We start from the raw sequence: 26,633 nt of genomic DNA, 5'->3' as shown, positions 1-26,633 counted from the left end.
AACGGGTCAACAGTTCGACAGAGGGACACTCCACAGACTGCCACACTAAGCTCAGGCTGTAACTCACACTGACGGGCAACCCAACTTTCACGAGCTCACACTGAGCTCCTCACTAATTTGCTGACTGACTAGCTGAATTAACTCTGTGCATGTCAATCGCCTTACATGTACGTGGACGGCCCTTCGAGATATTACAAGTAACTAATCTCATTTTGTTCCATATTGAAGATACAATAAGTAAAACACTTTCAAGATTAAAATTATTGTGTCCTCCTTTTCAATACAAATATATTTTTTAGTGATTAAATTCTACATTAATTAAAAACACCAGTTAGGGACATGTTTCGCCCTAGTTACGGGCATCTTCAGCCTAATACTAAATCTTAAGGTCAAGAATTAAAACTATAAACATCGGAACTTAATAGTAAACTTAACTTAATACTAAATACAATGGTCTTATGCTTTTTACATAGTTTACAATATGTACAGTATGTACAATATGTACATTAACTTTGCCAGAATTTACGAACAATGAAATAATTTATTTCATAATGACTAGACATCCAAATTGTAGATTGGATTGATCACAGCGTGAATTGGGGTTTCTCAAATTGTATTGACTAGAGAATTATCACATCGTGAGTTGGGGTTTGTTCAACTGTTATGGTCGCCTGAGTTGTAAGAATTGTTACAAAACCGGAACCTTAGTTAAAGTCGTTCATGTTAGGGTATGAATCAGTTGAATATTCCTTTAGAAAGAAGCATGGTTATGTTTTAAGGTTGAAGCATGTATGTTGGAAACTATTGTTAATCGGATAAAAATGTTTGGAATATTGCGTCATTCTTGTTGATTAACTTCCCATTGGTGCATTGTTCAATCTTGGGAGGAATATGAGTTGTCCGTAACTGGACAAGAGAAAAAAACGGGAATTAGAATGATGAATGTGGAACCCAATATGATGATAATTGTAGAGAGTGTTTATCACATGAACTTACTTGTCTTGTCGACGTTAGCTGGGATCAATTGTTCCGGTTGTGTCGACAAGACTAGTAACATCACTCCTCGTTCAGCCAGTCCCTGTGATGAATGGTGTGAAAGTGTTGCTCGTGGGGTTGGTGTATGCATTTCATTGGACCTCTCAGACTGGTAGGTCATCTGGCTCAGTGACAAAAGCAACGGAAAACTATCTCACTTCTCATTTACCTGGAACGCCTCTTCACTATCATCCAAGCTATCTGTGATATTTGAAGGTGGAACTGTTGAGGATCCAACCAGCCTTTGGGCTAAAGAAAAACCAACAAACAAACATATGTGAGTCTTTCCAATATCAGTAATAATGTTATTTGCTTTACGTCCCACTAACTACTTTTACGATTTTCGGAGACTTTCCATATCAAAGGTTGATGTCTTCCTCAAATATGATTTTTCAAGAGAGTCAATGTTTTGTTTCATATATTTGCAGTAAATATTTTTCAGGTCCTTGCACACCTAAATTAGCTTTACCTTTGCAGACTCACTTTTAAAAAGTTATTAATATTACTTTAAATGTTTCAGTTTTAATGTTAACAATCAAAATGTTCCTTTCTGTTTGGGGATTTGCTGCTTGCCTTTTTGATTGGAACATAGCAACAGAAGTCTGTTTTTGACACAAACATGTTCAGTGTGTTTTATTAAAAAATGGACAATATGATAGATTGTCTACTGTAATACGGCTAAATTACAATTATAAGGGTTAATAAGAAAAAGTAATGTTTCACATAGAATGTATACTCTAAAGAGTAAAAATTAATTATAACAACATTCTTTAAGATTTTAATGAATAGGTATGTATAAATAAAAATTCATAAAATGGAAGTTTCAGGTATGGTATAAAAATATTCATGGAATATGTCTATGAAATCAACTTTGAAAACTACAAAAAAATAAAAAATAAAAAAAATGGAAAAAACATAAGTTAATGTTTAACCATGGTCACAGTCTCCACTGGGTCAGCAAACCCTGGGTCACTGAGGCACTCACACTAGTCACAATGATCTTTACTACTAGGGGTTTGCTCATTGCTTCTAAGAACTTCTGCGTACCACTTCAGATTTTCTACATCTCGCCAAGCTATACCAAAATGCTTTTGGAGAAGTTTGTCCACATCTTGCATTTTGTTTACTTTCATGGTGATTCCAAGAGAAATCTCACCAGATTGTATGTTATGGAATGATTTTCCATTCTTTGTTATTGGCTTTGCTGTACCAGTTTCCAAGTTATATGCAAGTTCGCCTTGGTAAATAAGGTTCCCTTTTCTAGTTTTATGGATAATGATTTTCTTGCACTGAAAGTTCTTGAGGTGTAGCTGTGTAGCTGATTTGACTGACTCTTGAGCTGCAAGTTTCCAATTCATTGGTTTCCAGTCCTTTCCTACCACCATCACTTCCCCATTTTTAGCAAAAACAGTGTGGTATTCCACAACATTTAAAATGGTTTTCATTTTCTTCAGCTTTTCCTTAATTGTTCTGAAAACACGGTCAGCAGGTAAGAAGGAATGCCCAGTAACTGGAGAAACTAGTTCCGTTTGTGTGACACCAGTGGGTGCATGATCACACAACCACTTTCTACACATAGTAAGCACGTTAATGTTCTTGTTTCAACCAGCACACCCATCAACAACAAGCCATTCATTCTTATAATCTCTCAGATTGAGACAATTCAACTCATTAAAAACAACCAATGCAATTTCATTAGATGATTTGTTGTACTGATCTTCTGTTCAGGTATACCGGGCTGAGTGGCTCAGAGGGATGAGGTGCTGGTTGGTCTTCTAACTCCAACTTGGCAGGTTCGATCCTGGCTCAGTCCAGTGGTGTTTGAAAGGGCTCAAATATGGCAGCCTTGTGTCGAGAGATTTATTGGCATATAAAAGAACTCTTGTAGGACAATCCCCGAAAACTGTCAATAGTAGTTAATGGGGCGTAAAAATATTATTATTAAACATTTTCAGGGTTCAGTGAATCACTTGATACACCTCTGGTGACTGACAAATTGTAGCAATACAGCTGCCTGCTACAGTACGCAGATTGCTCACTAAGGTTTGGAAGAACTAGGTTCTTTTGACAGTTATACGGAATCAAGAAACAGTCACCATCTTCAATTTTCAGGTGTTGAAAAAAGCTGTTTGCTTGTTTTATGTTAATTATTTTCTCAGTCGAGCTGTTTCTATGTTTTCTATCTTGACATCAAGTTTCAGGCAAGTGCTACATTCATCCACAGTAGGTGTGGAAAATTCTGTATTGAATTTACTGCTTAAAAGTTCTATAAAAGAAAGACTTCTTAACCTGTAAGTCTGGCCGCCCTTCAGAAACTCGCTCTTCATTATAGGTTTTCAAAAGTTTTCCAATACTCAGATCAGATGGTTGATAGGTCCAAGCACTGCATACTTTCCCCTACTGCAATGGCTTTCACAACCTTTCAGACCTTTGATAAATGATTTTACAGCTTCTCGATTTCCTCCATACTTTTGTTCCTTATGATCTCCTCTAATTTCAATGGGCACTTGAGCATTATCACTTTTGAATCTTGTTAACACACACACACCCCCCCCCCCCACCGAGCTCGATAGCTGCAGTCGTTTAAGTGCGGCCAGTATCCAGTATTCGGGAGATAGTAGGTTCGAACCCCACTATCGGCAGCCCTGAAGATGGTTTTCCGTGGTTTCCCATTTTCACACCAGGCAAATGCTGGGGCTGTACCTTAATTAAGGCCACGGCCGCTTCCTTCCCACTCCTAGCCCTTTCCTCTCCCGTCGTCGCTGTAAGACCTATCTGTGTCGGTGCGATGTAAAGCAACTAGCAAAAAAAAATGTTAACACCCCTATTACTCAATGCTTAGTAATTTAGAGGACTTTTTGGAAAGTATTTTGACAGACTGACGTGTAGTTACCAGCTTGGTTTTGAATGGTTTACTCGTGTATGAAGACCTTAGGTTTCCGCAGGCACTTCTATTCACCTTCCTAAGAACATTGGCTCTTACATACTTTAATATGAATGCATCCTGCTTCACTTTGTCAGTGAATGCATAAAATGAATCATAAAAATATTTAATGTCCTTCATAGTAAGCAGCCTGCATTGGAATCCCGATCAGTGGCTGCACATGGTATGTGAAGGTAGACCCTTGGATGAATACCTACAGAAAGGGCAAAAATTGCATTACCAACTACAGTTATAATGTAAAAATACTTTTAAAATAAACAATAATTCTGTGCAGTATGTTGTAAGCTGTAAAGGAAGATGGTCAGCAATAGCGTACCTCTGCTTTTTCAGAATATTATATTACCATTTGCTGGGTCCGGTGGGGAGATCCGTACTTTATGTGAAGCGGATTCTTCTATTGAAGTTTCCATACTTTAATAAACAGATACTATAAACTAAACATATTAACAGAATGTTTAAACAAAAACAAGCAAAGAAAATCCACTAGGTCCATAAACATCAAAACAAAGGGTACATGTTAGATAAAAGTGTCCTCTTTTGATTGAAAATATACTGCCATATGTCTGCTTTCTGTTTGAATGACTGCTGTTTAACATTAATTTACTTATGTTTCTGACCAGATTTGAAGCAAATAGTTGGCACCATCTGGTCTTATATCCGTCTTTGTTATGGATGGACTGTACGCATGCATATATATATATATATATTTGATTAAATTAAGTCTAAATTTCTGCACTAAGTAACCAAGAAGAAAAAGCAAGCTTGTAGTTCTTCTGTTTCCTTTTTTTACAATTTTTTTTTTACGTCACATCAACCATGGGATAGAAAGGCATAGGAGTGGGAAGGAAGCAGCCGTGGCCTTAATTGAGGTGCAGCCCCAACATTTGCCTGGTGTAAAAATGGGAAACCATGGAAAACCATCTTCAGGGCTGCCGACAGTGGGACTCGAACCCGCTATGTCCCGGGTGCAAGCTTACAGCTGCGGGTCCCTAACCGCACGGCCAACTCACCCTGTTTTCTCACTTCTAAAACTCCTACATGCATTGGAAGGATTTCAAACCATGGCTACCTTAGTGAGAAGCCAGTGACATTGTGACTCTATTAATAATAAAGTACTTATAGTCCTCCTTGCACAGACATACATAACTTACGGTATTTAAGGTCTTAACCCTATGCCATTCCTAATGCTCCAGAGTGCTCAAGTTTCATGACTCTCCTTCCGTGCTGAACGCTGAACACACGCGGTCATTAGAGGAGTGTTGACGGAAATATTGAAGGATCTCGTGAAACTGCGGTGCATTCCCATGACTCAGCAAGCTCTCAGCATCTTGTTGACAATCTTTCACAAGCAGACCTAATTTATAAATATCGTATTCCAGTTAGAGATTATTTATGTTTGAGTTTTCATCGTGTTGTCCATTTATTGTGGAGAAGTGTCGCAACATTTGAAAGAATGCGAAATTGGAGTACGTTAGAAATTAGTGGAGACAGTAAACATTCTAGTAGAGGTTCATAATAATATTCTGATGAATGTAGTAGTTCTGATGATTCCGAGAATCATGAAAAATGTGAATAGATGGTGTGTAAAGACCAAAGGAGAGGGCTATAGAGAAATGTTCCTAGTGATATTGCGATAATCATTCTAATGAACTGGAAATATGGGAAAACAATGCTGCTCAAAAAAAAAAAAAAAAAAAAAAATTCCAGTTATTTGTGGGATGGAAATTTTATGAGCTTTAGTAAAGCATGCAGAATATTTACAAAGAAAAACAGACACTGTTTATACTACCTGGCAAAACATAATGCATATGTAGGAAACTTGCGCAATATTTAGATTCAAAATTAGGGTGAGTACAAATATATATGCACTGATCATTTAGAAACAAAATGCAAAAGAATTTACATTCAAATATTTTTTGACTTCTGTGTTGTGTTTCTTTACAGGGTAATATTTATGTTCCTGGGCCAGTATGTTTTAGTAGGAATTTCCTTCCCTCATGTTTTGAAGTCATTGTTATGTTTGTTGTATGTGTAGTTATGTTATTCTTTCTTAAGATAGGTATGGGAGAGGTGTTTTAGGACCTTCTACAAGCTGTCATCCTGGCATCTCTAAAATATTTATTCCTGGGAAACTTGTTTGATGGGTCATTGTTCAATAAGCATGTAATGAGGCAGTCCATGTTGATATGAATTGGTACGTAAGCCGGTAAGAACACCTCTTGTGTTTTATGTCAATTATTAGACGTCTTTGTATATTTTGACAGCCCAAGTCAAAAGTTTTGTAAAGAAGACTTCCCAAAATTTCTAATAAAAGCTTTTATAAATGGCTGTAAATCTAAATGCATGAGAAGTCAACTTTAACAAACATCTCAGAGGATGATTTTCTTGATATTGCTGTACTAATTGAGAATGAAGATCCTCCATATATGGTAGAAATGGTGCAGCTACTCTAGGAACTAGTCTGAAACTTTTGTATGGCTCTTGCTAGCCTGGTACAGTCCTTATAAGGCAGATCCTCCAATGAGAGTAGGCGGCATCTGCCGTACATAGGAAACTACGTGTTATTGTGGTGGAGGATGGTGTTTTTTGTGGTGTACGAGTTGCAGGGGTGCTGGGGTCAGCACAAACATCCAATCCCCAATCCTTGGGAATGAACGATTTAAGGTTAAAATCTCCGACCCTGGCGTAAATCGAACTCGGGGCCTTCTGAACCAAAAACCACCACACTGACCATTCAGCCAAGGAGCCGGACAACTTTAACTTGCAGTTCATACTCTGTGTGTGGGGGTTTTTTTTTTTTTTGAAATGTTATTTAGTGAATAACTTGGGTTCAAAATCTTGTCCATCGAAGGATCATTGAGGAGTCTTCTCAAAATATAGTTCCTTCAGTTGAGTTTAGAACATACAAATCTTGGGGAAATGGTGATCTAGAGATATTCTGCTCCAGTCCCATTGCCTCTTCTCAGAGTAGTGCTCAACTGTGCATGCACATCTGTGGGTCTGATATTTCTACTTGTGTTGTGTTTTTAAAGGAACTGGTTAAATAACTATGTACCATAGACTTATTAATCATTGCTCTAATCCTCCTTTCTGTCATAATTAACATTTTCAGAATTCAAAAATTGATGTCTCCTATGGAAAATAGACTTTTTAAATACCAAACTATGCCTTGCCATGATAATTCATAGTTGACAATCACAGGAACATAAACTATAAATAAATTGGAACAAAGAATTGCAATACAGTCCATTTGGCCTCCTGAATCCAGGATATCTGGTATATCTTGCTGAAATCCTACAAGCTGAGCTTCAGTGGAATAACCTTTCCTAAACCCAAACTGCCTTCTGTCAAACCAGTTATTAATTTCGCAAACATATCTAATATAATCAGAAAGCATGCTTTACCAAAGCTTACATGCAATGCATGTCAAACTGACTGGCCTGTAATTTTCAGCTTTATGTCTATCACCCTACTACTATTATAGCTACTATGGCAACTGTCCATTCATTTGGTATAGGTCCTTCAACCAAACAATAATCAAATAAGTATTTCAGATATGGTACTATATCCCAACCCATTGCCTTCAGTGTATCCCCAGAAATCTTATCAATTCCAGCTGCTTTTCTAGTTTTCAACTTTTGTACCTTACTGTAAATGTCATTGTCGTCATAGGTAAATTTGAATACTTCTTTAGTATTACTCATCTCCCCTGTCTGGACATTATCCTTGTAACCAACAATCTTTACATATTGCTGACTGAATACTAGGGTTGGGCACTATGTCCCTGTTTCGGCACACTGTACCGGTGCACAGTTATGTTCCTCTGTTCCAGAACACCGAGTGTCAATTGTTCTGAAACATTCTCAAGCGAGACGGAGACACTGACTCGCTGTCCCGTCAGAATCGCCACTATGCACTGCTCTTCGCCTACTAGCTGAACTGTGCAGTGGGCGCACAGGACATGGGGCTGTAACTGCGCAGTGTAGAGAGAACTTCAAAAGGCAACATTACATGCTCCGCGCCAGCGGGAATGTGCCTGTATGGAACGTGCTGTGTGGTGTGTGCCTGTGTGTAGTTATGGCCATGTCCAGCATAAAGCTGCATGGAACGTGAACAGACAGTCGGAACACTGAAATTCGCGCCCAATAATCAGGTTTAAAGGCTGCTTTTAGGTTAACATTTTTCCGGTCAATGTATTGAATGTATTGGCCTGTATTGTGAGTAATTAGGGTCAGGATAAAACTTCATGGCACGTTAGCAGTCGGAACTCTGAATGAAATACTCACCCAAAAAATCATGTCTAAATTTTCTTTTTAGGATAAGAATGTTTTCATTCATTCTGAAATACACCTGTCACGATTACACTGGCAGTACAGGTGTTTACAAATGTCACAATGTTATTTTCAGCAGTTAAAAGTATACTCGCACAGTTGAAGAAATATTCGTCAGTGCTCTATTCACGTATTCAATATACAAACGGAACACGAAAATAAAAACTGTGGGATGTTTAAGTTTGAAATGTCTTGTCATTGTGCTGGTTGAAGGTCCCTTTGCAGACAAAATAGAACATAAATTGCATTTCACTCTGTCCGGTTTTCTTCTAGTAAAAAAGTCCTGAACAGGACTCCGATGCGACATTATGCAAAGTTTACCGTCTTTCGTACGGTTTAATTATTTTTGTGCTATTATGTTAAAATTTAATTTGGACTTTAAGAAAACTTTTAAGCCCAAGAAAAATATAGGTCATCGCTTTGGAATTAAGGATATAACTGGATGAAAAAATGTTTACACTCAAGCACAGGGCAGCACACAGCCGGTATCGACAGTCACACAGCCAAGGCCAACTAATCTATCTAGTGCGGCCTTGACACAGCACGTTCGGTACAGTCACATTCCAGCTGACACCGAGCATGTCATGTTGCCTCTCAAAGTTCTCTCTACGACGCAGTCACAGTCCTGTGTCCCGTGTCCTGGCACTCTGTACCGAAACACTCCGTCTCAAGCTCCTAATGTTGTGGAACAACTGAATGTTCCGGTCTGCCCAACCCTACTGAATACTTCTGCCCTTTGAAGATCCTCACATACACACTCCCCTTGTTCATTAATGATTCCTGGAATGTCCTTCTGGGAACCCGTTTCTGCCTTAAAATACCTATACATACCCTTCCATTTTTCACTACAATTTGTATGACCCCCAATTATGCTTGCCATCATGTTATCCTTAGCTGACTTCTTTGCTAGATTCAATTTCCTTGTAAGTTCCTTCAATTTCTCCTTACTTCCATAACCATTTCTAACTCTTTCGTTCCAACCTGCACCTCCTTCTTAATCTCTTTACTTCTCTGTTGTAATATACTGGATCTTTACCACTCCTTACCACCTTTAAAGGTACAAACCTATTTTCACATTCCTCAACAATTGCTTTAAACCCATCCCAGAGTCTGTTTACATTTTTATTTACTATTTTCCAGCAATCATAGTTACTTTTTTTAAACTCCCTCATGCCTGTTTTGTCAGCCATATGGTACTGCCTAATAGTCCTAATTGTAATACCTTCCTTTCTTTCACATTTATTTTTAACTACAACAAAAACAGCTTCGTGATCATTAATACCATCTATTACTTTGGTTTCTCTATAGAGCTCATCTGGTTTTATCAGCACCACATCCAAAATATTCTTCCCTCTAGTTGGTTCCATCACTTTCTGAATCAGCTGCCCTTCCCATATTAACTTATTTGCCATTTGTTGTTCATGCTTCCTGTCATTTGCATTACCTTCCCAATTGACATTTGGTAAATTGAGATCACCTGCTACTATCACATTCCTTTCCAACATGCTGATTATCTTATCAAATAATTCTGAATCAGCATCAGCGCTACCCTTTCCTGGTCTGTACACTCCAAAGAGATCAAGTTGCCTATTGTCTTTAGAGATGAGCCTTACACCCAGAATTTCATGTTTTTCATCCTTAACTTTTTCGTAGCTTACAAATTCTTCTTTCACCAGAATGAATACTCCCCCTCCTACCATTCCTATCCTATCTCTACGATACACACTCCAGTTCCGTGAGAATATTTCTGCATCCATTATATCATTTCTCAGCCATGATTCAACTCCTAGTACAATATCTGGGAAGTATATCTCTATTAAATTACTTAATTCGATTCCTTTGTTTACAGTGCTTCTACAGTTGAGCACTATCATTTTTATGTCATCCCTACTTGATTTCCAGTTCCTTGTTCGCTTAACACTGCTCCCTAGGCCACCCCGTTTCCCTGAATGTACCTGCCTATAACCCTTCTAAACAAGTTTCCTAACTTATATGTGCCACTGCGGTTGAAGTGAAGGTCATCTGAGCGCAGATCCCTGTCTCCTACCCACCCATTAGGATCTAGAAATTTCACTCCCAGTTTCCCACATACCCACTCCACAGTCTCATTTAAATCCCCAATCACATTCCAGTCAGTATCCCTCCTACACAGTATTCCACTGATAACAATCTCCGCTTCCTTAAACTTCATCCGTGCTGCATTTACCAGATCCCACACATCCCCAACTATGTTGGTACTTATACCTGCTTGCCTTACATTGTTAGTACCAACATGAAACACTACCACCTTCTCCTTTCCCTCTTCTTTCTCTTCTACTTTCCTCAACATCTGCCTCAACCTAATTCCTGGATAACACTCTACCCGGGTTCCCTTTCCTCCATACACTTTCCCCACATGTCTAAAGATGGAATCCCCCATGACCAGAGCCTCAACCCTACCCACCTCATTTGATCCCCTCCCCTCCTGGTCAACCCTTAACCTAGCAGCAATAAAATAATTGCATGCAATTTACGTGGAATAATCTCATTTCAAATACGACCCCCTAGAGCAACGGGACAAGAGTTGAAACTACACTCCTTTTGCAACATTAGCTTAATCTGTGCACTCTGTGATTGCTACTCTTGAACTATAGTAATCTTGTTGTCCATACCTGCGTCTCTACTGCCCACAGTAAAGGTATCAGGTACAGGTACCTTTCTCTGGCCAGTGTTACCAGTGTTACCAGTGTTGACAAGCAGTTTTATCTGGTATTTATTATACTCTACAATGCTTACGATTGATCAATTGACATGTTGTGGCTCCACAATACACATTTTTTGAACTCAGATAATTGTTTGCCTTCATCTCTTAGGTATGAGACTAATCTAATCATATTAGAAACATTCAGACACTAACAACTTATTCTACTCTTGTTGTTTAAAACCAATTTCATATTACCAATCCAGTATGTTCTGTTGCTTTATGAGGTTAACATATGACCCCTGTTCTCAAGTAATGTAGAAAGAGACAGAACATGTAAAAGAAACTGTATTAGGATAAATGTAATGACAGGTCAGTGTGGGGAGAGTGAGCAATAGAAGAGGAGAGAAGAACAAACATGAAAACAAAAAAAAGACAAATATAATCTTCATGTCTTAATACACTGCTGTCTATAAATAGGCTCTTGTCAACTCCTCTTCTTTCGTATTCAACTTCATTGGGAGGGCGAGCTTCAGCGCTCATTGAGTATTATGATGACATAATTTTCCTTTTAGTATCATCAATCAATCAATCAATCAATCAATCAATCACTCACTACTGATCTGCATTTAGGGCAGTCGCCCAGGTGGCAGATTCCCTATCTGTTGTTTTCTTAGCCTTTTCTTAAATGATTTCAAAGAAATTGGAAATTTATTGAACATCTCCCTTAGTAAGTTATATTCCAATCCCTAACTCCCCTTCCTATATACCAATATTTGCCCCAATTTATCCTCTTGAATTCCAACTTTATCTTCATATTGTGATCTTTCCTACTTTTAAAGATACCACTCAAACTTATTTGTCTACTGAAATGAAATGGCATATGGCTTTTAGTGCCAGGAGTGTCCAAGGACATGTTCGGCTCGCCAGGTGCAGGTCTTTTTAACTTGACTCCTGTAGGTGACCTGCGCATCGTGATGGGGATGAAATGATGATGAAGACGACACACGCACCCAGTCCCCATGCCAGCGAAATTAACCAATGAAGGTTAAAATTCCCGACCCTGCTGGGAATCGAACCCGGGACCCCTGTGACCAAAGGCCAGCACGCTAACCATTTAGCCAAGGAGCCGGACATTCGTCTACTATTGTCATTCCATGCCATCTCTCCACTGACAGCTCGGAACTTACCACTTATCACTAAGTTTACACAAGGAGTATTTTATTACACCACCTATTCAATGCAATCCATTTTTGCGTGGTTAAATGAACATAGAAACTACCAGATTTTAAGGTACATGTTTTGCCCCTCTTTTACTGGGCATCATTAGCCTTATTCAGTCATAAAACAAACAGGTCTTAGGGCCTTATCCAATTTACATAAACTATACTGTTGAACTCTTAATAGTATTGACACTGTGATTCATTATATTTACAGTACACAGATACTTAAAACACATATATACATGCATTAAAATCACTTTAGAAATATTCAAATGTTCATCTAAAGGAATTTTGTATCACATTATTTCTTAAAAATAAATCATGCCTGAATCTGAAATGTAAAATGCTTGAACAATAAGTAACACTTTGGGACCAGAGTATCAAACCCAAGACATCAATGGATAGGATTAGTATGATAAAACGTGCATGTTGAGGGTGAGCTCTGTTTTTAAAACACATAAGGGTTAAAAATTCATAGTCAAATTGAAGATGATACGGATTAAGTTATCATAATATGTTGGTTAAAAGTCTTTGTATAATAACGAGATCTATTAGACATTGCGGTGTTGGTCAGAATTGCTGCTAAAACTATTCATAAGAGTGAACTATAGACCTATATGACAATCTCATGGAAACGTAATGCCCCTTCTAGATGTAGACAACTGTAGAAAAAAACGTGGATGTTCTGCAATGAAACAGAAAGAGAACTTGATGGCGTGTGATAGATCGTGTAATTTCACTGAAAAATATTTGTTATATAAATTGGGTACTTACTCTTTCACCAAATATTATGTACGTCCTAATGTTTCAGCAGCGTTAGCTTGTTTGGTGTTCCTACTCGTAGTGTTGTATCGATGCGGTAGAGGTGGTGGGGAATGCTGAGGTGGAGAGGAGGTAGGCGGAGCTTTGCATGCCGATGCTAATATAGGAGAGGGGTTGTGTGGAGGAGCAAGCACAGGCTTGGTATTTAGAGAGATGAAGGGGGGTTTTAATTCTAAGGATTTAAATATCCAAGGGATCCTATTCTGGTTTGGATTAACCACACTTAATAACTCAGGCATTTAAGTGTGTAGTGGATTTCTGATTTCCGTGTGGTCATTGAGATTTCGATCTTTATTATATGTTTTGTCAAATTAGATGTATATACTCTCTAATTTATTTAAAAGTTTATCTTTGCCTGTATTCCTGATTATTGTGAAATCCTTTTCTATTGAAGTGAAACAGAACAGTTTAGCAATGGGTGATCCAATATCGGGCATCCTAGCTGATATCTACATGGACTCGATTGAACACACAAAAATAAGAACTAATATCAAAGGAATTCGTTTATGGTTGAGATATGTGGATGACACTTTTGTAATAATTGATAAGAATGTCACCAACAGTAGCGAAATCTTAGAAAATTTAAATAATATCGACCCTAACTTGAGTTTCACTAAGGAAGATGAAGACAAGGGCTCCTTAAACTTTTTAGACTTAAAGGTTACTTGAGCTAATAATATCTTTGAATTTCAGGTGTATAGAAAGTGTACACATTCTCCGATAACTATAAATAATTCCTCGTTACACCCCAGTTCCCAGAAACAGGCATCTTTTCGTAGTTTAATATACACAGCATTGAGGATCCCTCTTTCCCCTGTTAAATTAAAGACTGAGTTAAACTATATAAGGAACCTTGCCAAAATTAATGGATTTAAGGTCGAGATGGTAAACTGCTTAATTTATAAAATCAAAAACGAGTTATCCACAATCTTATACCGGACAAACCTAAAAGAACTAATTATGCCACTTTCACATGTAGTAGTCCAGTTATCCACCAAATTGCAAACACTTTCAATAAGTGTAATATGAACATAGCCTTTAGGACAGTTAATACAACTCAAAACATGTTTTTCAATTCTAATAATATTAATTATAACAACAATAACACCAGGCAAATGCTGGGGCTGTACCTTAATTAAGGCCATGGCCGCTTCCTTCCAACTCCTAGGCCTTTCCTATCCCATCATCGCCATAAGACCTATATGTGTCAGTGCGACGCAAAGCCCCTAGCAAAAAAAAAAAAAAAAAAATAGGTATTCAGGTTTAGAAGTCTACAAATTAACATGTTCACAGTTTGGATTTTCCTATGTTTGACAGACAGGACGAAGCTTCTATACAAGGTACATAGAGCATTTTAATGCTGAAAAACATAATAAATATTCAGCAATGAGCACGCATATGAAGGAAGCTGGACACCGTTTCACTTCAATAGAAAAGGATCTCACAATAATCAGGAATACAGGCAAAGATAAACTTTTAAATGAATTAGAGAGTATACACATCTTTTTGGACAAAATATATAATAAAGATTGAAATCTCAATGACGACACGGAAATCAGAAGTCCGCTACACACTTTAACGCCTTAGTTATTAAGTGCGGTTAATCCAAATTATAATAGGATCCTGCAGATATTTAAATCCTTAGAATTAAAACCTCCTTTCATCTCTCTAAATACCAAGCCTGCGCTTGCTCCTCCAAACAACCCCCCTCCTATATTAGCATCGGCATGCAAAGCTCCGCCTACCTCCTCTCCACCTCAGCATTCCCCACCACCTCTACCGCATCGATACAACACTAGGAGTAGGATCACCAAACACAAGCTAACGCTGCTGAAACATTAGGACATACATAATATTTGGTGAATGAGTAAGTACCCATTTTATACAAAAAATATTTTTCCTTGAAATTACACGATCTATCACATGCCATCAAAGTTCTCTTTCCGTTTCATTACAGAACATCCACGTTCTTTTCTAGGGTTGTCTACATCTACAAGGGGTATTACATTTCAATTAGATTGTCATATAGGCCTATCGTTCACTCTTATGAATAGTTTTAGCAGCGATTCTGACCAACACCCCAATGTCTAATAGATCTCGTTATTATACGAAGATTTTTAACCAACATATTATAACTTAATCCATATCGTCTTCAATTTGACTACGCATTTTTAACCCTTATGTTAAAAAAAAACAGATATCACACTCAACATGCACATTTTATCATACTAATCCTGTCCATTGATGTCTTGGGTTCAATACTCTCGTCCCCAAGTGTTGCATATTGTTCAAGCATTTTACGAAGAGGATCCATTTCAGATTCAGACATGATTTATTTTTAAGAAATAATGTGATACAAAATTCTTTTAGATCAACATTTTAATATCTTCAAGGTGATTTTAATGTGTGTGTATATGTTTTTTTTAGTATCTGTGTACTGTAAATATGATGTACCATAGTGTCAATATTATTAAGAGTTCAACAGTATAGTTCATATGAATTGGATAAGGTGCTCAGGCCAACGTTTGTTTTAGAATTGAATAAGGCTGATGTTGCCCAGTGAATGATGGGCAAAACATGTACCTTAAAATCTGGTAGTTTCTATGTTCATTTAACCACGCAACAGTGGATTGTATTGAATAGATGGTGTAATAAAATACTCCTTATGTAAACTTAAGTTTTGTAACTTATCTGTTACTCCATACAGAATAATATTCTGCAAGAAAGCCTTATCACTTATTCCACTTATTTGCTCATATCATTTATATATATATATATATATAGAAAATATAAAGGCCCAATAATACTGTCTTAAGAAATTACTAATTATTAATTAATTATTCATTATTATTAATTATTATCATCAATTGTCTTCAACTTACCCCAGGTATTTCTGAGACTGCTGGAGTCACACTAGTTCATTTTCAGTTTTAGCCTTGGATTCAAGACCAGATGTCCTTTTGTGAAAATTTCACCTTGGGATTGACCGAGATTTAACCCTCCGCCATCTGAGCAGAAAGTCAGCAGTGAAGCCATGGCACTAATCATACCATCTGGTGTTATTTCTATAGTTTTAATCAAGAGAAGTAATGGAAAGGAACAAACAAGTGCAAATCAAGTCATATATAGAAAGATAGGATCTGGATAAGTTCTAGAAATTGCTGACATATATTACTGCCTGATATATCTTTCAAAAATTCTGTTTTAATGTTTGTTTTGAAATGTTGTTTTGGTGTTATAGTTAGGTTAGAATCTGCAAGTAAACAGACTAAGATTGAATTGATCATATATTTTACACCTTTTAGTACTAGTTCTACGAGAGAATGACATGCCATGTATATTTAAATGCAAAGTGAGAGGCATTACTGGTACCATTTCAGTCTCATGAGATGTAGTATGTTAGGGATGGCTGATAATTTAAAAGTAATGAATTTGTAATCCGTACTTGTTAGCCTATAGCTCATCTCAACCAGTAGTACTGTCAACATTAATCTAAGTAAGACTTTTCTTCAGTGGATTTGTATTCATTTTTCCGTGGGTAGATTTTTTCAGCTTAATGATATGAAAACTTACTCACCTCTGACTAGGATGAGTAATGGGTGAAATGGATAAAAATAAGACTAATCACAAGTGCATTCATTATCATGGGCCACATATTGATTAACATCTATCTACTTCTGTTATCAAAACTATAATAGAAAATGGCTGTATTTTTATATGTAAAGTTTTATATATAAGCCAGTAAACTAAATTGATACCTCCACATAATATATCTTTTTCTAGCAAGATAATTCAAAGTATATGTTTTATGTTTTGTTAGAATGATGTGTTTCTCCCAAAGACCCTGTCGTGCACATTATAGGAGTCAAGTTGGCGATTATATGAAATTGAAGTAGCTGAAAGTATGAACGTTTACCGTGTAAACTTTCCTGTGTCCATGTGTTGTAGTGTATGTGTTACTTTTTGGTCAGCTATTGTAACTGAAGTGTTTGTAAATTGGAACACCAACTTCTGTGTACTACCATATTTACTATCTAGACTGCCATTTGAATGTTGTTTGTTCAGATTTTCAGTGTGTTTTCAGCACTATCCCAAAGTTTCTAAATTACGATGTAACCTGGCATTACTATTGTGTATGTATGTTCCTCTTGCGTGTAAGTCATCATTGCCAGGAAAGATTTTCTTTAAAAATAAATTGAATAACGGTACTGTGTGTATTTCTCTGGTACCATCAGTACAGCTCTATCAGTTTATTCCAGTTGTTTCCTTTGCAGGTCGAGCAAGAAGCAGAAAAGAAGTGAAGCTGATTAACGTTTGAAGATGTTGCTTCCAGATTATCCTGATGGAAAACTAATGATGAATTGGATTTTACTACTTCTAGACTTAATTCATATTATTGTGTAAGTGCTAAAACTGTTGGCATATTTATTGAAGTATTTATCATGAATGATAGTCGCTAAAGTGTGTGGTGTTACTTTTTTGTCATTGACACTAGTGATGAAAGATGCAATCTAAAATATTGCATTCCTGTGATGTTCTACTTATTAACACAATTATTACATAAAATTTTTAGATACATGATCCATTTTGCGTGGAAATAAATGACTGAAGATGAAGTGTTCTCTTCTTTTCTTCCACTGTGTCTGTGTGGGTTTTTTCCTTTAATTGAAATTCCCTTCTCTGCATTAAATACCTGATCATTTCTTCCTCATTTTAAGCATAAGTATGTTCCTCTCTGCTTTATGATTTTGTCTTGTCGCATCATGCCATGCACATACCTTGTATTATGTCTAATTAAGTGTGTAAGCAACTTTCTTTGGTAATTAGCTTGAACATGGAGAAAGTACACAGTTTTAGATGTTTCACATCATAGCTTGTGAGTTTCCTCTAAATTAGTGCTTGAAGAGATTGAATGATCAGCCTCCTGTGCTTGTAGGATTACTTTGAAGTTTGTCTGTTGGAGACTGTGTACCTGCATTCTTAACAGGCATTGTAGTAGAAATCGTTCCATCCCTCAATTTGAAATTATATGACAGGGATGAAACTTGCATTCCCCTAATAGATGAGAATGAGCATTCCACTACCTTGGTAATAACATTTGCAGTACCTTTTAGTTACAGGATAATATTTTAACTGTAACACATTTGTTTCAAATACAGTGAAACTCTGTTAAGAAGTTTTTCAAGGGACTGCAAAAAAAAAAAAAAACTTCTTAAGCAGGAAACTTCTTAAAAGGGGTAATGCCCAAAAACTTATCCTACCGAGCTCGATAGCCGCAGTCGCTTAAGTGCGGCCAGTATCCAGTATTCGGGAGATAGTAGGTTCGAACCTCACTGTCGGCAGCCCTGAAAATGGTTTTCCGTGGTTTCCCATTTTCACACCAGGCAAATGCTGGGGCTGTACCTTAATTAAGACCACGGCCACTTCCTTCCCACTCCTAGCCCTTTCCTGTCGCATCGTCGCCGTAAGACCTATCTGTGTCAATGCGATGTAAAACAACTAGCAAAAAAAAAAAAAAAAAAAAACTTATTCTGTACTTTGAAATACATGTGAAACACACAGCCAACAGATTTCCTTGTTTGTGAACAATACCGAAATAGGCCGATATATAAGAGCTGCTAACAGAAAGCCACAATATAAAAATTTGATTATCATGACAATATTTTTAGAGATAAAGTAAAATAATTGAACATACTGTATTATAAATATATTTGATAAGAGAAGGGAACATATTAAGTTATATAAAAACGTTGCAAGGTTTGCTTATTTTAGCAGGCAGAACCATTTCCTTCCACGTTTCTCTTTCCTCCGCACTTACACTCTCTGCTTCGCAACAAATTGTTTTGTAAACGATGCCGGCTCGATTTTTAAAGCGGTCCAGCCACCCGTTTGACGCGGTCAAAAGTACCCTTAATTTGCATGCGGCTTTCTCCTGCACAATAGTCCTACTGAAAGGTATGTTAAAACTTTGCTGCTGTTTAAACCATATTAGCAGAGCTTGTTCTCTTTCATCATACTTTTCAGATTTAACTTCCTTACAATTTGCTGAAGTATTCCCTGCAGAAGCAGAGATCTCTTCTTGCTTCGCTATAATACCGTTCAAAGTAGACGGCGGCATCCCCAGCTCCTTTGCCAAAGCAACACGGGAAAGTGTAGATCACTCCACTTTTCTTATAATCTCCACTTTGTCTTTTATTGTTAGTGGCTGTTGCTTGATCTCTTTCCTCTGAGTTCCGCTCATTTTCACTTATAAAGTTTGTATGTTGATATTACAAGTACAACTAACTTCACCGACTCCTATTCATACTAATTACGACGCTACACTATGCTTGGCAATCCGTAGCTTAAGCTTACAAGATGTGTACTACAGTTTGTTAGCATGTGCTTTCTATCTTCCTCACACCCCTGACACCTGCTTCAAGGGTAAGGGCAGCAAATGGGAAATCTAGCAACTTATTCTTAGAGATTCTTAGAACCTAGGCCTAAATCGCCTCTGCATTCCTACTGGTTGTCACGGCAACGGGCGTAGATTCTGGCTGTTTAACAAGTACCGCATGGCCAAGCCAGTATTGAGTTTATTTTTCCACTTCAGTCTTCTTCATGCTATAGGTAATGAAGAAAAAACACAGGTTCGAAGTTGCAGAAATGAGTGCATGGAAAAGTATCTGGGGTATTACGTGGGAGTGATAAAGGCGCAGTAGCAACGCTAGCACAGCTAAACGTAAACAGTTTCTTTCCCCGTGAGAATTTTATTTCATGTCTCCTCATCCTTGTGCTACATTCTAATAATGTGATGTAATAATTACGAGTGACACGATCATACAATGTTTAGGTCGTATAAAGGTAAAGTTAAAAATAACTTTCAATTTTATGCCAACACGTGGTATTGCAATGCCTCTGTGTGCCTCCCACCAACACCCAGTTGGCTATCAACATTCGTTCATCTTCGTAAACGATCGGGATCTTTCGGCCGGCTGTGGCGGCATGTGTATCAGCTGGCTGCTGGCAAGTTGGCTGTTTCCTGCATAGAGTCGGGAAGTTGTTTTTATTCACCTCACTAATAATAGACACGGAAAAACTTATCAGTTTAGTTCAAAAACGTAATTTCCTCTACGGCAAGACCCATAAGTATTATTGCAACAACAACGTAAGAGAGAATGCCTGAAAGGAAATAAGCAATGGAATGAAAAATCAAACAGGTTAGAATATTCAATTTTGTGGTAGATTAACAGTAATGTTGTGGACAAATACACTTTACGGTTTTTAATTAATGTTTAGGCCACCTCGATTAATGACTTCACCCTGTCGCGGCCCGCAAATTACTGCATTCAAGTTCTATCAAACCATCCATTGCGTGCTTTATGTTTCCGACGTAGAATCCCGTTCGATTCTATTCCGCTAGATGGAACGGTGGAGTGGAAATTTCGACTGATGGGTTTGATTCGATCCCACAAGGTGAGAGTGAGCATCTGCTGTCTGTGTTGTCATAGCGTGACGTCATATGGCCTTGGCAGGCCCGCACATGTTTCGTAACACCAGACACACACCGCAAGCGCGCAAACGGTCTAACACGGGGTGCAACTTGCGCAGAGACTGGAGGGTTCTAACCATGGGCTGCTTTGAGCGGACATTTTCTATTTCAAGGGGCTCTAAAATCTGAACTGTTTAACCGGGAAATATATTTACAACAGAACACATTAAACGGGAAAAATATACATATATCTTAATGCAACTGATCAAGGGACCAAGAATATCACACTTGTTAGGCGGGAAAACTTCTTATGCGGGAACTTCTTAACCGAGTTTCACTGTACCTTGTCATTATATCTTCCAGCTGAATAAACACTGTTGGTTAGACACTCACCTTTTTAGTCCTTGAGGTTGTAGGATTGAATGCTGTTATTTGGTTGGTTTAAAAGAATGCTACATTTTAAGTCGCTTTACTGGCACATTAACCCTTTGACCGTCAGCCTCATACGCGGTGTCCATGTCCTATACCGCCAAGGCCTAATGAGCACTTTTTACCTTGCAGTAAATTATTTGTAATAACTTCCGTTCAATTTATGTAAATTGGATGGGCATTTTTTTGTTTTGAAGGTGATGCTTTGGACATTTTATTGATGTAAATTAATGCACCTTTATTTTAAAAATTATTATTTTATGAAATGATAATTCAAATAAATATTTCCTCTCTTTGAAGAAAAAAAAAATTTTACTATCAAAAGCTGCATTATTTTAGAGAGGTGGTGTTTCCTATGCTATTTATATATATATATATAAAAATAGAGCCTTGTGTACAATATTACAGTTACAATAGTTTTATTATTACATTACCGTGAAGTTTTCTAATCTTACATTATACGCAAATGCTGCAGTTCCTGGTTCGTTTTAAGTAAAAAAAAATACTACTAATGTCTATTTCACACAGACTTAACGCTCAAAAATTCACTTTTTGCCTTAAAAATATGATGCAAGAAATTATTTACTAATATTTACACATGTTTAAGACGTGTTCTAGCAAATGTGCTTAGGGAGGCACAAAGGGTGTACACTCTTCTTACACTGTTTACAAATGTATCCATTTACCACCTCGACTAGTACTAATCTTTCTGAATACGGAACAGTTGCATTCTTTTTTTTTTTCTCGGTAAAATAGCAAGGGGTTCATTACCCGCCCGCAGGAGCTAAATTGCCACTTAGCCACCAAGCCACTCAGCAGCAAGTTCCTCAACTAAACTTGTTGTATATAGTCTTATTTAATCCAATACTAGTCCAAAACATATGTTATACATTATTAAAATAAATAACTTGGAAAGTATTTTTTCCGGAACATCCGGTCGATTGGACATTGGCATTTTTAGACTGAACCTTGAACGTCCGATCAATCGGACGTTGGCGGTTAAAGGGTTAAATAATTTCTTTTCAGGGCAAATATCTCTTTAAAAAGAAAACACTGGACCGAACCAATTACCTTTGCGTTACGGATTATGTATTTGTAAGCTTGCATTCAGGGGACAATGGGTTCGAACCCAACCATTGGCATCCCTGAAGATGATCTTCTATGGTTTTCCTTAATCACACCAGGCAAATGCCAAGGTGTATGTGAACTAAGGCATCGGCTGCTATCTTCCCAGTCCTAGCCATTACCCCTCCCAGACAGTGTTAGTGCAATGTTAAACCGCTCAAAAAAAAGTTGAAAGGATGATGCAAACTCTCATCCTCATCATACCCGACAACAATACGCTTTCTCCTGTGACTTCTAATTCTTACTTCCTCCTGAAATTTGTCTCTTCATCAGTGAATATCCCCCATCTCAGCCCCTCTTTCCCTGATTTACTGTGTATGTTTTGAACACTTTGTCACCCCAAATGATAGAAGATTACGTGTTCTAGGTTTCGAACATGTTAGTAGATCCTCTTGTCTCAGGCTCTTAATCACTTGGGGACATAACGTTAGGGTGTCGAGATAAACTATCTATGGTAAATCAAAGGCATATGTAAACTAACGGTATTAATTGAAAGCTATGAGTAAGAATTATTCCATGGTTAAATGGTTAGCGTGCTGGCCTTTGGTCACAGGGGTCCTGGGTTCAGTTCCCGGCAGGGTTGGGAATTTTAACCATCATTGGTTAATTCCGCTGGCACGGGGGCTGGGTGTATGAGTCGTCTTCATCATAATTTCATCCTCATCATGACGTGCAGGTCGCCTACAGGCGTCAAATCAAAAGACCTGCACCTGGCGAGCCGAACATGTCCTCGGATACTCCTGGCACTAAAAGCCATACGCTATTTCATTTTTTTTATTTCGAAGAAACAAATAGGCCATGACTGAAAATATGGGGTCAGTGACCTTAATGATGAACAGCTGGACGATTTCAGGACTTGTTACGCCTTTACAATCTGCCTGAAGGGCTGTCACTTAAGGAAACTACTTCCAACACAAATGGTACATCATCAACAACAACAACAACAACAACAACCTGGAAGCACTAATATTCGGTTCGGTAAACAACTGTGGGTTAAATTGCAATTTCTGGAATGCCCAAACATCACGAGCTGATTTCCAGACATTCTCTTAAATATAATTTAATTTAATGGCGTATGCCATGGAGAGGCCTGGTGCGGGTCTTTTTCTCGTAGATGGCCAATTAGGAGACCTGCATGTCTGTGAAGATGAGGGCCCTACCTAGGATGATTTCTAATGTTGAATATGCCACACACCTAGCCTCCGTGCCATTGGAATTAACGAATTAAGGTTAAAATCCTCAACCCGGCCAGGAATCAAACCCGGGACCCTCTGGACCAAAGGCCAGCACGCTAACCATTTAGCCATGGAGCTGGACATTCTCTTAAATTAAGGTTGTCCACTAGCCTATGATAAAATAGGAAGAGCTATATGGACCCTTAATTGAACTGAGTAACCTTCGGTTACCACCATGAACCGATCGACACCCACTAATGTAAAATTAAAATAAGCCTCCATGGTTGATGACCATTATGTCCCTTCACTGAAGTGGTTGTTGGCCCAAATGATCTTTCAGTGGGGTTATGTTAAGTTGAGTGAATGTGGTCGATGACCACAGTGACCAAATATGCACTGAAATAAAATTAAATAAATGTGACTGATGGCCAGCGTGTCCCTCCAAAATAAGAGCCCAGTATGATAATTTTACTGAAGTTACATTAATTCAATTCTTAATACCATAAAATCCCCTTACAAAATGCAAAAATTAATAAATGAGTTAAAAGTTAACCAACAACAACTGTGCCTTCCAGGTTAAGTTTCAAGTGAGTCGCCTGAGCCTAAGTTAGCGCACGCACACTGTTCTGAACTTAACTGTTGAACAAATATTCAAACAAACACCTGATGGGTAGAAAAGCAATAACTGCCCAGATTACATAGTGGTTTATATTACTGAATTTACAGCCATTACATAAACATTACTTGCTGCCGACGTTTATTATCCACAACTGCCAAGTTTACAAAACCAAAAATCAGGATATTTTTTATATGAAAATCAGGGAAAATCAGGAAAAATCAGGAGATACAATTGGTCAAAATTGCTTATTCTACATGTCTCGTGCAATATAGTGCTATGATATATTTACAACACTTATTGTCTCAAAGCCTGACTGTTGCTACACGAGGCTACAAGGCTAAAAATTACACATCTCTATTCCCTCACAGGAAGTATGTGAGTGAGATGATCGGTCTGTGATAAGCCTTCCGAAAAGAGTATGAACTCGTGTTCCATGCATGTGAATCAGTCATGTACTTAAATGCCATTACTTAGCAAATGCATAGATTAATATATTGCATCAAGCACCTGCGCGATTATGTGAAGCGCAATGCTCTTTGTATCAAATAACTAGCTGATATACCCGTGCTTCACTACGGAATTCTCAGAAAGACTGTCCTTGTAATTTTCCCAACTGAAGTCAACATAGGTCATTACAATGATGTCAGTACGAATGTAACGATTAAAAGCAATGCTGTCATATGAAATATTCGATAAAATGAAAAACAGCACATTTTCTCACTTTTAACGAAAAGTACTACGATGTCTAACAGTTCAAAGTTCCAGAGCTAGAATGACCAAGCCGCAGACAGCCGTGAATGCCCCTCCGCTGTTATTCCTTTAAGTGTGCACACTGTTCATTCCAATCACTGACTCAGAGTAGGGATCAAATAGCTGGAATACTATGATGAACCAGTGTGTTATGTACCAATAGTATCAGAAAACTTATGAACCAGAGGAATGGCACGCTAAAGAAGAGAGAGATCTAACTCCCCAGCTACTTCCGCCAATATTCAAGCAGGTTGTTGTGCTTGATATGCAACAGTAATCCCAGCTATCGGAGACAAATGACAGCAGAGTACACAAAGCACATCACAACAAACAATGTTCAGTGTAATGTTATTGTTGATCAATTTTATGAGCTTCTATATTGCAGGCCTTCATATTTAGTTTTCTTCTGACCCTGTGATATTGGAGCATTTAATGTAAAGTGAGTCATCCTTTCTTTCACGACTCCCTCTTGTGTTATTATTCAGACTATCGTTCCTTCATGGCTTTTTTCTCATTCTAATAATCAACTTCACAATTCAATCACCATGACCACCAATATTATTATAGTCGGTACGGTAAAACTGAATAAGGCATAAACAATGGGAAATTGTATTATCTGTAACTTTTGTTACATAGTAATTTTCGATATGACCAGTAAGGTAGGTTATTAAAAATTAAAATTTTTGATAACTTTCCCTAAACTACCATTTCGAACAGGGTGAATAAAATTGTTTATAGCCTAGACTGTACTTCCTTATTCCCCGACTTTACATACCGATTTTCAGTAAATTCTGTTCACCCATTTTCTCGCATCGGTACCTTGGCACTGATATAGACTTAGCAACAAAAATCCAAATTCAAGAATATCTCTGTTATCATAGCCAGTACGGTAAAAATGTATAAGACATAAATGATAGGAAATTTAATAATATATAACATTAGTTATTTAGTATTTATTGATAGGGCCAATAATAACATAGATATTTGGGAATTAAATTTTAGGCCTTCCCGTAAACTACCATTTCACTCAGCATGAATACAATTATTTATGGCCTCGATTGTAGCAACTTATTCCCCAACTTTATATACCGATTTTCATTAAATTCTCTTTAGCCATTTTCTCATGATGCGCATATGTACGTTCATAATTTACGGGAAATTAAAATGTGCATTTCCCCTTGTTACTGCGGTCATGACCGGTACAGAAATATAATTATTTTTCAATTCTGAGCAATGTACAGACAAAACTCTTATTATATTTATATTGAGATAAAGTAAAATTAATCAGAATTTTCTCCAAATGGCTCCTAAAATCTCTAGAAAAGTCATTAGTCATTATCATTGAAATTCTGTCACTAAATTACTAAAAAAGTCTCTATCTAGTGACTAGTCTCCAGAATCGACTAAACTGATGTGTATTCAAAGATATGAGTTTCATTGTTGTTTCCGTATTGAATTGAGATCACAGAGATGAATTATTTATAAGGTTCAACCTATTCAATACTAATTATGTGTTGTATAGATGTTATTCACAACATTTATTTAACATGGGACCGGTTTTGACATTTAAATGTCATCATCAGCCATAAAACAAATCACAAACAAATGAGCAAAGACATATTCATTAAAACTGGTGTAGTTACACATTGAAACATGTACACTGAAAGTCTTTATACATCCATTCACACCACGTGTCAAACCATCAAAACAAAAGAACGGCGGCATAATAAAGCTGACGCACATTGAAGTATGTACATAACCTCTCACTATTCCAAGATTAAAAAAAGGTTCCTTGATATGAAGTCAAAGCACAAAAGTCTTTGTACGCCCATTCACATCCCGTGTTAATTAAACAACAATAATCAGAACCAACGTAGTGACACACCGAGACATTTACATGGTCTTCTCACCAATCCAAGTCAATGGAAGGCTCCGACACACTTTCAAAGTTAAGTCATTAAAATGCCCATACACGCTATGTGTCTAACAAAACATCAAGAACTTATTGGAATCACTTGGTATACAATTT

General features: G+C 37.4%; 1 protein-coding gene across 1 annotated transcript in view; it reads left to right on the top strand.

Moving 5' to 3' along the window:
- Positions 1–17,651, top strand: part of Ptp61F (Protein tyrosine phosphatase 61F) — a 426,371-nt gene extending 408,720 nt beyond the window's left edge. The window contains exon 10 of the mRNA XM_067140770.2: positions 17,310–17,651. Coding sequence (XP_066996871.2) covers positions 17,310–17,346 — 37 coding nt within the window. The 3' untranslated portion in view covers positions 17,347–17,651. The remainder of the gene's footprint in view (positions 1–17,309) is intronic.
- The last annotated feature ends 8,982 nt before the right edge of the window (positions 17,652–26,633 follow it).

This window comes from Anabrus simplex, chromosome 2 (assembly GCF_040414725.1).
Source record: "Anabrus simplex isolate iqAnaSimp1 chromosome 2, ASM4041472v1, whole genome shotgun sequence".
In the NCBI taxonomy this organism is placed as follows: domain Eukaryota; kingdom Metazoa; phylum Arthropoda; class Insecta; order Orthoptera; family Tettigoniidae; genus Anabrus; species Anabrus simplex.
Note: the sequence above shows the minus strand (reverse complement) of the source record. Positions and strands in the feature narration are given on the sequence as shown.